This window comes from Hippoglossus hippoglossus, chromosome 3 (genome assembly GCF_009819705.1).
Source record: "Hippoglossus hippoglossus isolate fHipHip1 chromosome 3, fHipHip1.pri, whole genome shotgun sequence".
Lineage (NCBI taxonomy): Eukaryota > Metazoa > Chordata > Actinopteri > Pleuronectiformes > Pleuronectidae > Hippoglossus > Hippoglossus hippoglossus.
Window position 1 is genome coordinate 6351400 of NC_047153.1, and position 14134 is coordinate 6365533.

Sequence of the window (14134 nt, forward strand, 5' to 3'; positions counted from 1 at the left end):
AGGTACTGCTCCACTGATTTTAATATCCAGATAAGGGATAATTACTTTAACCTTTGCGAAGTAACTTTCAGACAACTAGGTGTGTGATGGCAAAAGGACTTGTAAACACTTTTGTCCCAGAAATCCCTCAAACTGCGGACTGTAGATATTTGGTTAGAGTGACTGTGGAGGTTTATTCTCACATAAAATATGAATCCACAGTCGTCATCAGAGTCATGACCTAGGTAACTTAGAAAAGTGATCATAAACACTTTATGGTCAAATATCACATCACCAAACCCTGAGCAATGGCACTTGTGGACCATGAGCTTTATCACACACAGTTAAAAACACAGTGAACACATTTAGTTTGGAAGAATATCACTCAACAATAATAAACTTAAAAAACTGCTTTTACTTTGCTGGTGAGATTTCTTTGGATGCTGGATCACGGTGGCACTGAAATGTGTCAAGCTTAAGAAAATAAGATGCTGATACTCAGGGCTCTCTACAAACCTTCAACCTTTAAGTGGATCACTTAAAATCCTTTATCATTGGTGCCTGATGATGACGTCACCCTTTCCTTTAATTAATTTATCAAATAATCCCTTTCATCTATATGTAAAAATCACAATTTGGTAATAATATAAGAGAAACTGAAAAAGAAACTTAATCTGAAGTCTGACTAACTGAGAAAGAAAAACATCTAACTAACGTGAAATTATGAGGAAAGTTTGCAGGAAAGTAGCTGACAAAGTACCGGAGCCATAAAATAAAGCTTTGCCCAAAATGTATAAATAGTATTAGCAAATAAAATCTCTCATGAACTACAGCATGAATCATAGGAACTTCCCATTTAACGTGTTCAGGTTTAAGAGCATGTAGCGGGTCTGGTAAGATACACAGAGCATCAAGTTTCAACATCATAAAGTGCTGTGAGAGGAACATCACACATGAACACATGAAACTGTAAATAGTGTTAAATCACAGATAAAACCTTTATAAATCAAGGATGTGTCTGTTTCTTTAATGTGTTGCTGTTAAGTCACTGAACGATTTTTACACAAGTAGAAGATGATGTTCTCACTGTTGCTTATTATAGTTTGAAAGTTAAATACAGGAGGACGTGTGTTTGTGTTGGAACTTTGATGACTATGATGTCAGACTAGAGAAAGAAGGGCTCTCACAAACCAGAACTAAACTGGTATCCCTGGTTGGTTTGTGGTTCTTACAATAACCAGTGTGGTCTATCATTGACAACTCAAGCCTTTAGCATGTGTACTTGGTCTGTGTGGCCTGAGATACAGTCCACATCAAAGCATTTTGCAGCCTGTGTCAGAGCAGACTTACGTGTCTGAGATTTCTATTTTAGTCACGAGTGAAAGCTCCTCAACTGATTTTTATCTCATGTGGCAATCAGTCTGAAAACTCCAGTACGAATGGATTTTTCATGGTTGGAAAGATTTTACATCTGCTTTCCACTAAGTCAGGTTAAATAAAAATGTTAGTTATAATGTAGGAAAATGCTCGAGACTCAGTGTAAAACCTGACAACCTGCCAATCTATTTGATTTTAGTTCATTTTCCACGTCACACCTCCACAGTCAAAATGTCAGTTTGAGTGTTTGAGTCAATTTCTTCTAATAAAATGTCTCACCTGAGATTTGGCCCTCATGAACGGAGCACTGACGTTGCAGATCTTCTCATTCCTCAGTTTGTCCTCGATCAAACACTCAATCTTGATGTCAGAGTTGTCCTGCATCACAAATAAGAACAGTTTAGTTTTTTTTTTATTACAGTACTGGTCACTTTTATATAGCATGCATATAATATTATCTGCTGGTTGGAACTGTTGTTAAATCAAAGAGCCTTATACATTGTTTAGTTTAGTCTGGGCCAAACTAACCCATGTGAAAGGGGCCACGCACCACGGTCTGGACCAACAGACCATAATTTTGTCAGACCAGAAGAGGTGGTCTTTGTCTGATAGAACTGAACCATGGTTTGGTTGGTTTGAAGCGTGAACACACTTTTTTGGGGATAGTTCTGTCTTTCTTACCAACTGCAGGAAGACAGCACTAAACAATAGAAGAATAAAAAGAAGCGCAACTATGTCGCAGAATCACTTTATCACTATAGGTTAACAAATTCCATATAGGTGGTGATGACAGGACGTACATATGTTATACAAAATTCTTAAGACCAAAGTTGTAATCTGAAACCAAAACCGGATCAAAATCAAACAACGTAACAAAGTCCTGAATCTTGGTCCGGACTTTCAAGGATGAAAACACCATTAGACTCTTCAGAAAACACAAATTGAGACACTTGGTTTATGTTGATGAGAAGGTACCTTCACTATCAGACTGGAGAAGCGAAGATTGTGTGAGTAGGAGATATTGAGGCGAGCATTGTAGGCGTTCTCTCCTTTGTTCTCCAGCCGGAGGTCCACCACCATCCTCCTCCTGTTTCCCTCCAGCACCCGCAGAGATCCCTCCATCTCTCGTTCACTGAAGTGGCGGCAGAAAGCCCCACGAGACTGAACAGGCTGCGCACAGAACTGACTGGGAGGCAGGGAGCGAGAAGGACAGAGTAAATCATAAGTACTAATCTATTGTTTTGCATAGAGTAGATGTGTAAATACAGTAAATCTGCGTCTTTCTCTGAGTGTCACCTACGTTCGAGTCATCAGGTCACTCATGCTCTGCAGTGCCAGGTCCGGTATGCAGCGGTCATCCTCGTCACACCCATTCCAGAAGGGCAGCTAGCCACAGAGACAAGCTTTGGTAAGTCAAAGTAACTATCAATACTTCCCCTTTCCATTTGTATTTGTGAGAACTGTATGAGGATTAACCGTCAGATGGTCTCACCTCAGTCCTCACAACAGTAGGCCAGCTGTCGTCGAGAACTGGTCCTTGCTCTGGATCTCGCAGACCAACTTGTACAGTGAAAATTATGGGTCTTGCATAGTCTGTGGTCTCCTAATAGAAAGGTTTAAAGAAGATGATTTACTCTATCATGGCACTTTATCTATGGCACCCAACAATGTATTTTAGTGTTTGGTTCAATCAAGATGAAGAAACCCTCAAAAGATTATGATTATAATCTCACTTTTAATGTAGATGTAGACCTCTGAAAGTTTTGTTTAAATGTTAAAAATGATAAATTCTTAAACCCAAAATGATGAATACCCACTGATTCTGACAGACTTCAAGTAAAACAAAGTAGAAAAACATCTGAAACAACATTTAAACCTTCAAGTGAAACTTTCCACAGAATCATAGATGCAATAAATGTAAATCTTTCTTCCATCTCACATATTCAATAATGGAATAAAACCCAAAGTTAAACAAACAAATCAAATTCTTTCACTGCTGGAGTCATGGTTGCAACCCTCCTCACAGAACTTACCATGACGTGGAAATAGATGTGTTGGCAGGTCTCCTCTCCAGGAAGCAGCGTCAGGTTCTGAGGCTGGAGCACGTTGGGGTTGTCCAGTACGGCCCGAGGGTTGAAACGTCTCTCAGCGATGGAGACGTTATATTTGATTCCTGGTGGGTCATAGGAGAAGGTAATAAAGTACACTTGAGAGTATTAAAATGTTTCTCAGATAGATGGGCTTCTGTTGTTATCGGTTAGAGGAGAATAATTGACAAATGGCACAATGGGAGAGGCCATAGAAAAATCAATCTAATCCCTCTGGTGTCAGGCTGTAAATAAATGTGATGCTTTTTACACAATGTTTCTTGTGAATCCTGGTTTCATAACAGGGAAAAATCCACTGAGGCTAAATCTGTGTATTTGTTGTGCTGTATTTCTGTGTATTTGTTGTGGTGGGACAGATATAAAAGTGTATTCCTTTTTGATGAGAGAAACCAAGAATTACTAAACAATTTTGTGTATTCATGTTTAAACTTGGACTCCATATTAAGAGTGATGGGGCTAAACAGCAGCACCGCTCAACAGAAAATCACCTCAAATCCCTACAATGGAAATCTGAAAAGAGGTTTGTTGAGTTTCTTTGTTTGAAGACACCCCCCTCAGATGTTTTAAATAGACATTTGCATAAAAAAAGATTTACGTGAATGAGACAGAAACTAAAAAAGTTCATTTCATGCAACAGACCACTGGGAACTCACAAACACCAGCACATCTGCCACGAATTACCAGCCAGACAAGGAAAGGACAATTAAATAAACCTGTTCCACTGTAGGCAGACCATTGAAGAAAAGATAACTCCCCCTGTTCTTCCCTCTGCTCTGTTTTGACACATCTGATAGATTTGATGAAGATGTTGGAAGGGTCAAGAGGTTAACTCGGAACAAGCTCCTCCTGCACCTTCCCCCCAAAACACCGTGAAACTGGACCCTGACATGATATCTCTTAAAACAAATTGTGGGCACAGAAACCTAACGTTTATTTACAGGTGGGCCACCCATCTGCTGAACTGAGTTGTCTGTGGGCTGTCTCTACCTCCAGACTTGGAGAGATGAACACGTAGATGCATTCCAGCCAGTGTTGACACAACATAAGGAACATTTGACATCACCAGTGTGGCTCAGATATTACCAGCTTTGGAGGCGGCAGCTTTGGCAGAGGAGCAGCAGTGAGATCAGAATATCTAACTGCTTGTAAAGACACATTTTGCTTTGGCGCCGCTCTGAATGGACGTCTCCATCAAAGCTTTTCGAAGGAAGCCACATGGTGAAGGACATGGAGGTGTGGGGGGGGGCGATTGCCTTTTCTCACTGGAAACCAGCCATGTTTCATCCCCGTGTACCAACGTACAAACAATAACAGCCGATTTATTGTACAAATCCAAAATATCAATTTCTCTACTTGAGTGCATCAGTAAAAAAATCGGCCTGTTAAAGTTTGACAGTATCCAGATGTTTCATCCCAGAAAAAAAAGTCTCTTCATCTATAGATTTGTTGGGCTATAAAATGAATAAAAGCCTCTGTACTCCTAATATATAAACCAATGCTTTGTTAACTGTGGGAAGATGCCAAACATCAGGCGAAGCCGTGGAGAGGAACTAGGAAACTTCACCGTGCTTCAACAGCAGTGGCTTATTTTTGCTGGCTCACCAATTTCCTGTGTGGGCAGAATGGCCGTCCTGGCGGTGATGTTGAAACACACGATGGCTGACATGCAGGTCACGTCTTTGCCACCTCTCTGACAGTCCTTCACGAAGATGTTGACCTTACTGGGCTCGAACCTGATGGTGGCATATATCCGGACAACGCTCTGTGACCTGCGGGGGCATGAAGGTGTTACATGTGACCTGCGGTATTCTCAAGACGCACATAAAACTCTATTGGCTGACGACAGTATTTTCTTACTGAATGAAATACTCACCAGAGGAGAACAGCTGCACCGAGGGAACCTACTGCCAGGTCCACTAAGCCGTCATTGTTCATGTCCATTGTGCCATGAATACTGCGCCCAAAGTACTGCAGGCCGGGAGCCAAATCTGCTGCGGCGATCCTCTGAGGAACAGGCAGAGGAAATCACACAACCACAGTTTCCAATGTCATGATTAAAGTCACGGTTAAAGTAACCAATTAAACCGTGTTGTTCAAGTTTTGGGGGGAAATAAAGTGAGCGAATATAAAGCCACAATAACAAATAGACAGGACTCATTACAACGATTTGGTTAAGAACCATGACAAATTCCTCAAGAATTTCTGTAACTACAATGTTAGTTTCTCAGTGGCACTAAAGGCTCCTCTCACTTCCTATTAGGAAAGAGTCAGAAAGAGTTCACAAGTACTGTTTGCAGGATTTTTTTAGTTTCAACTTATTTTTACCCTTTCTACGGTTTATGGGCTGTGACTTTTTTGTATGTGCTCATTTATGGCACGTCATATTTGTTGGCTTAAAGTTCCCACTGCAGCTGTGAGTGCTTAGCCTTAATTTCCATCCTGTTAATTATCTCTGCAAACTGTTTTTTAACCATACTGAAATGAAAAAAAACAGCGAAAATACATTTGCAGAGTCTTTCAACTGGACTTTCATCACAGCTCTTACCTGTTTGTATTTGCGTATTATTCTGTTTTGCTGGCAAAAGAAAACATAAATGGCTCCTTTGTGCTCATCCTCCAGTGGCGCTCCCACCACCAAGTCGTTGAAGCCATCACCGTTTAGATCAGGGACGGGAGCGAGCGACGTACCAAAGCGGGCGTTCTGGCCGTCTTTATGGATTTCCAACGTCCCTTCAAGAATAAACCGATTCTGAGGAGGAAGGGAAACGTAATGTCACTAAACCTGGTGTCATGATTTGTTTTACTTTTGTGCATATCATAATGAATGTGCACAAATGTATTAATTAATACATGTCACACGTGTGACACGTATTATTCTTGTCTTGCTGCCATGAGAATGTACTTGATTTCCCTTTGTATCTAATCTCATAAATATCTGAACACAGCTGGCCCTTAATGGATGAATAATGCATTAATAGGTTAATGTTACAGAATGCCTGGAAAAACCCAGTCAGCATTCAAACATCCTGATAGTGACACAAACAAAAGCCTTTACAGTTTGCACATGTTTCTATGATATGAATCCATCAACAAATCTGCACTGTGCAGGACAAAGGAGTTAATGGAAACTGAAGCATTTGCCAAAAGGATATTTTAAAAATAACACTTAGCTTGTTTGTTGTTTCTGTTATCTCAAAGCCATCTTTAGTCAACTAATCGTGGTGTGATTTACACAGGAAAAACTTAGCAAACAAGAGTTTTAAAAAACCTTTCTTCTGGTGAAGCAGAAGATAAATGTTGGATCAGCTTCTTTGTTTTCCACTTAATCCTTTAATTCTGCCTTTTTGAACTCAAAAAATCAAAGAACATCTGGCACCGCAAAAGTGAGGAATCTCACCTCGAGGTCATAAAAGGACAAAAGAATGCCATATCGCTTTAGATATATTTATCTGAAGTTCTCCTCTTAGTGAGTGTTAAGGCACATGGAAAATATCCTTGTCTTTCAACAACACACAACTGGAAATAAAAAAAAAAAGCATGCTGACAAAGCGGAGCCAAATACTTGAGCCCATTAGCAGTCATGCATATTATTGCTCCACTTGGCATCCCCAGTTCGTAATATAATTTAGAGTCGGCAGACAAAACATGAGATCACTTGTTTTCTCAGTAGAGCGAATGGGAAGCGAGTTGATTTAGGACGGTAGCTTTTACTTCCCAGCTACTTGATGTGAGCATGTGTGGCAGAGAGGGAGATTGATAGAGAATTGGGGAAAAATATATTCTGCACTGTTTAAATTTGAAACATATGGTTTGTGAGGAGGTCGTGAAGGGTCATGACCGGCCTGCACTGACTCAGGAGTGAAGTAAAAGTGCAACACAAATGGAGTTTTATTTTTGACCAGCTGCCAGATTTTATTTAGTCTTTAAACCTGGAGTGTTTCCCCCTTAAGTTCTAGTCAGAGTGCTTGATGCAAAAGCAGCTCAGTGGAGCGTATGTCTCTCTATAACTAGATTCAGCACACTCAGAGATATCAATTTCAATCAATCAATTTCGTCAAGATCCATGAATTATTCCCTACGACATCTGTGAAAATATTGAAAAACGCACAATCTTGTAATGATAAAGTGATAAAACATTCCCTGGATCTGCACCAAAATTGAATGGGTTCCTCTAATAAAACATCCTTCCACCAAGTTTTGTGGTAATAAGTGCAGTAGTTTTTGTGAAATGCTGCTAACTAACAGACAAACAAACAAACGCCAATGAAAGCATAACCTCCTTGGCAAAAGTAATTAATGTGATTTGTTATTGTTAGAATAGAATTGATTATAGACATTGCATAATGTAGTGTCATGGGGATCCAACGCTGAGGGATAATGAAGTAGCAGACAACAAAATACATTTTTGATGAGATGCTGGCATTGCCATTCCGAAAGCAATGCTGCTAAGGTATAAATTGATACCACCATATGTGCACAGTGCCAATAACAATGTTAATGTCCACATTCTTGGAGCAGGAAATCCAACTTTAAATTTCCAGACCAATATCACTGTGCAGCATCTGCAGCGACACCTACATCAACAACAGAGTGATAATTGATTGCCCTGGACATGTGGTTTTTCTGTCCTGAAGACGACAGACCTTTTTAAACAGTGATTTCTTTCTGTTTGTGTTTCTGGCTGTTAGGTTTGGCCAGCCACCTGTGATGTGGTTTGGGCCGCACCAGATATTTAAATACCTCGTCTATGCCTGTTCAATGGATTCCAAAACAACTGAGAAGAGTCATTACTCCAACGAGCAAGACAGACCTGGAACACCGGGAGATTTCCTTCTATTAAAGAAAGTTCTCGCCTCCAAACGCTTCGCTGGAAATGGTTTTAAAAAGCCCAGAATACTTTCCTGTTGAGTTCACTCTATACATATTATAAAAGTCTGCACACTGGCATGGCAAAGTTGTTCAAATGTCTGCCTGCAGCATGCAGTTGTGTTTGAAAAGGGAGCTGGAATGCAAAAGAGTCTGGTTCGGTGTGTGTTACCGGATACTCCTGGTGAGGTGTGTAAGAAATTACTGGGCGAGTCTGGAGTTTGAACAGGTGTTGACCCAGTTCTGTGTGGTGGAGTGACTTGGTCCGGAGTTGGTTAGACGTGTATGTGTCCAGCCTCTGTGTATTTGTCTGTACCTACCAGGTCTGTCACTCTGTAGATGTAGACCTTTCCCTTCTCCATGCCGCCACTGAAGAACATCGGCGCTGCCACTAAAAGGTTGTCAGTGATGCCATCCCCATCAATGTCCAGTGGTGCAATCTCACTGCCGAAATAGGAACCAATCTGAAAAGAGACACATACGTATGTCACACTAATCTTAACACAATTCAGTAAGTTGTTAGACTGACGCATGTATGTATGTTTGCATTTCATTAATTCAAAGGCCCTGACAACTTTCTTGTGCGACATATCCCTGAATGCTGATTGGATTTGATGATTTGCTGATGATCTGGAGAGGATTTGAAGTTGATTATTATTAACAAATGGAGGCTTGTGTTGAGTCACATCAAGTGGCCGGAGTCCTGGTGAGTTTTGTCGATGCTGAAACTGTGAAATCTTGACAGATATAAACTGGATTAGTCGCTGGAGTGGATGGAACATCATCTATCGGTTTGTCAGATTAGAAACATCTGCCTATAAAAAGCTTTTCTTTCAAGAGCTATCAGCTAAAGAGAAAAAACATTCTCTTCAAAAAAAACATCTGCTGCTGTGGATGAGCTGTTGCTGACAGGGTACAATGTAAACTGCTGCAGGATCAATTCAGACTCGCAGCCTGTGAAGAGTTGCCAGTTATGAGTGTAGCGGACATTAACACACGTCCCCTAGAAGTGACGACTATTTTTCAACTTGATGTGACAACTGTGATTGTGGGATTACAACAGATGATCTGCCAGACAGAATTAAAACCCACATGTTCGCATTTTAAAACGATATAACACCAATTAACCAAATCAAATCTATCAAACAGTCAACACTGATGAACATAGAGCAAATTTGTTGCTATGTCAACTCACACCATCAGTGCAGTGTGTCATGTTTATGTCATTTGGACTCCACTGGTGGAGCTCAGTCATTTTATTGAGCTTAAATTTCAAAATCAAAGTTCTGGTGGTTAGAAGCCTTATCCGTTGAAAAATACTTCCCTGTCATGATCTTTTTCGTTCTGGTCCTTTTGTCTGAATTAATACGCTCATGAACTGAGAGAAATGTAATGCTTTCCAAAGTTAAATACATTCGATATCCTGAGTACCGAAGTATTAAAAAGAAATACAGAGAAAGAGGAGATGTTTTCCTAAATCTGGCTGAAGTAGTGTCTGACGCTGATCACACTCAGTTGTAATCCTGGGTTTTATGCACATTATGTAAGGTTATGAAGAGATGCTTTACTGGATGTTTTTCTTTCTTCCCTTAAAAAGGTACTATAACTGTCTTCACTATAACTGAAGTGCCTAGCGTACAGCAGGGAGCTGCATAAATTAATATCTGTCCAACCTTTTAATGCTGTATGAGTGGGTTTTTCTTTATCTAAGTTGCTTTTAATTTTAAAATGTTAAGAAATACATTTAAAGCCACTAAATACAGAATTCAATTCTGAGATAGTATCAATGGACAGTGGCAGGCAGGCAGCGTATATTATTAAAAGGGTTAAACCCACTCACACACTCCAGCAGCATTGTCTATTTCTTTTTTGTTACATTAAAATAATCAACATAAGACTATAATAACCAACTAATCTTTAGCAGCGGCAATAAAAATGTTTCATAAAATGCCTTTATGGACTGTGGCAGTCTTCCAAAGCTTGCAGCTGGTGAACCTTCATCGTATCATAAGCAGGGTAAGTGTTGGACACCACAGTACCTGCTGGCCTTTGAGGGAGTGCTGGATGGTCAGGTTGCCTGAGTTCTTGAGAGTGAAGATGATGACTTTGCCCGTGTGGTTGAATCGTGGAGCTCCGGCTACGAGTAGACGACCATGTTTGGCTGACACCACAGACGTCACAGTGTAACCTGGTTACATAAAACACAACCCTCTGAGATACACTTTGATTTAGAGATTCATCTTTCCCACTTTTGACAAATCAACCCATGTATTATTTTTAAATCTATTTTATACAATCTCTTACTTCTATTGGCTATGGATTGTTTGATGGTTAAAATATTAATAAAAATCCCTGGCACAACACCTTGTTGCAATTTGCAACTTGTTGCAATTGAATTTCCAAGCAGTGATTCCGAGGGAAAACTGTGAAATGTTGCAGTTTGAGGAGTTAAAACTCAGCAAGCTGCATTCAGCGACGCAGAAGTGGCTACTCTGGTTTAACAGATTTCCTTTTCTTCTGTTTTGTCTTTTCCCACTGAAAATTCCACTTACTCCCTGTGTACTTTTCCGCCTTCATTTCTCATCTTCATTTTTTCCCAGCTTTGACTTTCTCCCTGCCTGTCCCAAAATTATGCTTCCACCTCATATTACTATTGAGTCTAGAATGGCTTCCATTGGCAGCCTGGTGAATATGCTCACACACAAACCACTGATGGTAAAACCAGAGGTCTGCGGTGGTGGAGTGAGATGGGGTCGGATGTGACGGGAAGCACCGGAGCAATGGGTACACTTAAGAGATGGAGATGGGTTTGCAGCTCGGGCAGTTGGTGCTAAACCACAGGTCTTCTATGAGGGCAACCATACATCCCTCCCTCCACAGAAGGATTTAAACCAAAACTAAAGGTTGATGAGTTAGCAAGCAAATTAACAAGGGGTAATTCAATGATAAAATATCAACATTGTCCTCTCCAGTTGTTTTGGTTGTCACTTACCCAAGTAGGCACCATGGTTTTTGAGCTCTTCAGGGAACTCCTCTGCGTAGGAGGACTTGGGAGGGACCACCTTCCCCTGACGTGTTTCTTTCAGCACTGCTCCGTTCCAATCATAAGCCCCAACAGCACCCACAAGAATCCCATCCTGTAGGTGAGAAGAGGTGTAGTACATTTTAATATTTCAAGTCAATGGTGGGTTGTTGCATCTCCTACATCAGAATTCTGTCCCTTAAGGACGTCATAATGCCTTTTTACAATAATCTTACAATTTACTGCCACAACAAGCTTCTGTGTTTGAAAGCTAGGCTGACCACCGGCCACCGCATCAATTGTTTGTGTCATTGTTGTATATGCACATTTCGGAACAGCGTGGGGTCTTTGACGAGTGGCGAGCTATAGCTAGCTACAGACAAGTGTGCTTCTCGAGCTGCCCTTGACTCAGCTTCCACTGTCCTAAGATCACTTATGATAATACCCAGATTATTATACTCATGACGCACATGGAAACTGTGCAGAATTGCACTTCTTCTCTTTGGTTCTACTTTTCCTCTGAAGCGTTAAGAGGTACCCGTAGCATATTACACTGATTTATCCCTTAAAATCTGTATAATATGCCTTAATAATCACATCGGTCAGCATTTGGAATGACTGTGAGTGATGGTATACTTTAAAAAGTTATGAGAAATAAGAGATTTCTCTCCCACAGCACATAATATCGACTTCAATCACAAACATATTCACAGTTTTAGTCTTAGTGCAGTTAAAAAAGTTGCAGTTGAATATTTTCACACAACAAACCAAAGTCAAAGTGAACAAACAAAACAATAAATCTACCTTAACATCTAAAATCAAACAAAAACCTTTGTGTTTTTAAACAATAATCCAACAAAGCAAACAAACCAGCCAATGCAATTTGTTGCAGACACGAGAGGAAACAGAGGAAGGATTCTCTGTATTCCACGGTTCACCATACTCTCTATCACTGACAATATAATTATAGGGTTCTTCTGCTTAATGAGCTAAGTTTTTTTTCCTTGCCAAGCACAATATGCCAACGACACATTTTCCAGTGTTAAAGCACATGCACGAAGGCTTGTGATTTCCTTCCTGAAAGACGGAATTGTGTGCTCACCACGCTCGCACTACGTCACGGCAGCGTTATGCCAGTGTGGTTATATGTTCTGGTCAGAATGGTCTCCATGGCAAATGAATGAAAACTCAAAACAGTTCAGCCTTATAAATCAGTGACCTATTTCTGCTGCAGTGGCTGCATGTATGGACATGTGCTTTGCTTTGGTTAGTATGTCAACTTTTGATTTTACCGGGGGAGCCCAGAGTTGTGGTTATACATAATTACAAAGAATTGTATAGAGGGTATGTGCACTTCATACCAGTTCCAAAAACAACTAATGTATGTTCTGCATTATGGTCGACACAGGAATCAATTTGCCACCAAACAAAAGGTTTATTTTGCAAACAATGAACTTTAAGATTAGAACATACACAAAAACTGCTTTGTTTGCAGATGCATAAAACGTCTGGATCGTATATGACATAAGCAGCCCTCAGAGTTGGCACATATCTTACTCAGCAAAACCATCTGGACTTTTAGGACTGTTTTCTCTTTTAAGGCCCTGACATTCCTTCCAAGAACTTATCTTACTCTTGACTCTCAGGTCGATGTTGTCGAGCATCTCTGGAATCTGACATTGGGGAAATGAATTTCCAACCAGTCCTACCAACCAGTGGCATATTCTGCTTTACGCTTTATTTATTTTTCATCATAGATAGAATATATTAGTTTCACCCTCAATAAATCACACTGTCAATGGGAACCGGAAAATGAAAGGAGTTGCATTAGCAGACATCTGGAAAGAGCTGGAAAGGGAGGAATGGTAATCGATGAATTGGAATGAACAGCAGGAACAGAAGAGATGAGCCTTTTCTTCCTCCTCCAGCTGTGTCTCCCTGAAAGCAGCACACCTGCATCTGTCTGCTCTGAGATACTTTCAAATATCTCTAGGAACGAAAAAACCCACATTCTGAAGCAAGACTGTCTCAACCTGGTCCGAGCTTCTCACTAATATGTCTCCCCGGGGAACAAGTGGTTTCTCATTTCACATCAGTGCACGGTTGAAGTGGAAAAAGGCCAGTCTCTTCTGTCAGGGGCTCCTAAATCAGGATTACCTAAACCTCTGGGGCCACACAGCAGGAACCTCAGGGGGGACTGGAGAGTGATAAATGGCAAGTTGTGGGGAAGAAGCGATGATGCAACAGAAATTGAGACAATGTGTGGTGTTCTATAGACGGGATGAGGTGACGTGGTAGCAAAAGTCAAGACTCACCTCAACGTTGTGTGCGGAAAATCCAGCCTGAGACATCTGGAGGCCAAACGCTGTCCCATTCTTACTGGTTCCTGTGTAAACAAATCAGTCTTGAAGAGTTTTGAACCACTGCGGCAGCAGAGAAACTTAATCTTCCTACCACAATTATATTCTAAGAAGAATGGCATTGAAATCCCATGGAGGGTATGTTTCACATTATGGAGTTTTCAGAGATATTTTTAGGCACTAGTTGCAACACGCTTAATTTTAGAGTGACCACTGGGGCTGCAACAAATAATAACTTTCATAATCAGTTCATATTTAATCTGATTATCATCATGCCTCTAAAATGTCCGATATTGTGAGAAAATGTCCATTAAAATACCCCAAAGCCCAAAGTGATCATTTAAACATCCAGCAGTCCAAAGCCTAAGTGAATTGTGAATTGTTCGTTAGATCCCATAGAGAATCACTGTATCCTCGGATTA

The 14134-nt window shown here is 40.6% G+C and overlaps 1 protein-coding gene across 2 annotated transcripts in view; it reads right to left on the reverse strand.

Moving 5' to 3' along the window:
* The window catches only part of itga11a (integrin, alpha 11a), a 57689-nt gene that overhangs the window by 9551 nt on the left and 34004 nt on the right, over positions 1-14134 (reverse strand). For both annotated transcript variants that reach the window (XM_034576557.1, XM_034576548.1), the window contains exons 10-21: positions 13668-13738; positions 11323-11467; positions 10370-10518; positions 8651-8794; positions 6010-6213; positions 5338-5468; positions 5067-5233; positions 3390-3529; positions 2849-2959; positions 2657-2742; positions 2332-2542; positions 1636-1734 (exon numbers count right to left, since the gene is read on the reverse strand). In XM_034576557.1, coding sequence (XP_034432448.1) covers positions 1636-1734; positions 2332-2542; positions 2657-2742; positions 2849-2959; positions 3390-3529; positions 5067-5233; positions 5338-5468; positions 6010-6213; positions 8651-8794; positions 10370-10518; positions 11323-11467; positions 13668-13738 — 1658 coding nt within the window. The remainder of the gene's footprint in view (positions 1-1635; positions 1735-2331; positions 2543-2656; positions 2743-2848; positions 2960-3389; positions 3530-5066; positions 5234-5337; positions 5469-6009; positions 6214-8650; positions 8795-10369; positions 10519-11322; positions 11468-13667; positions 13739-14134) is intronic.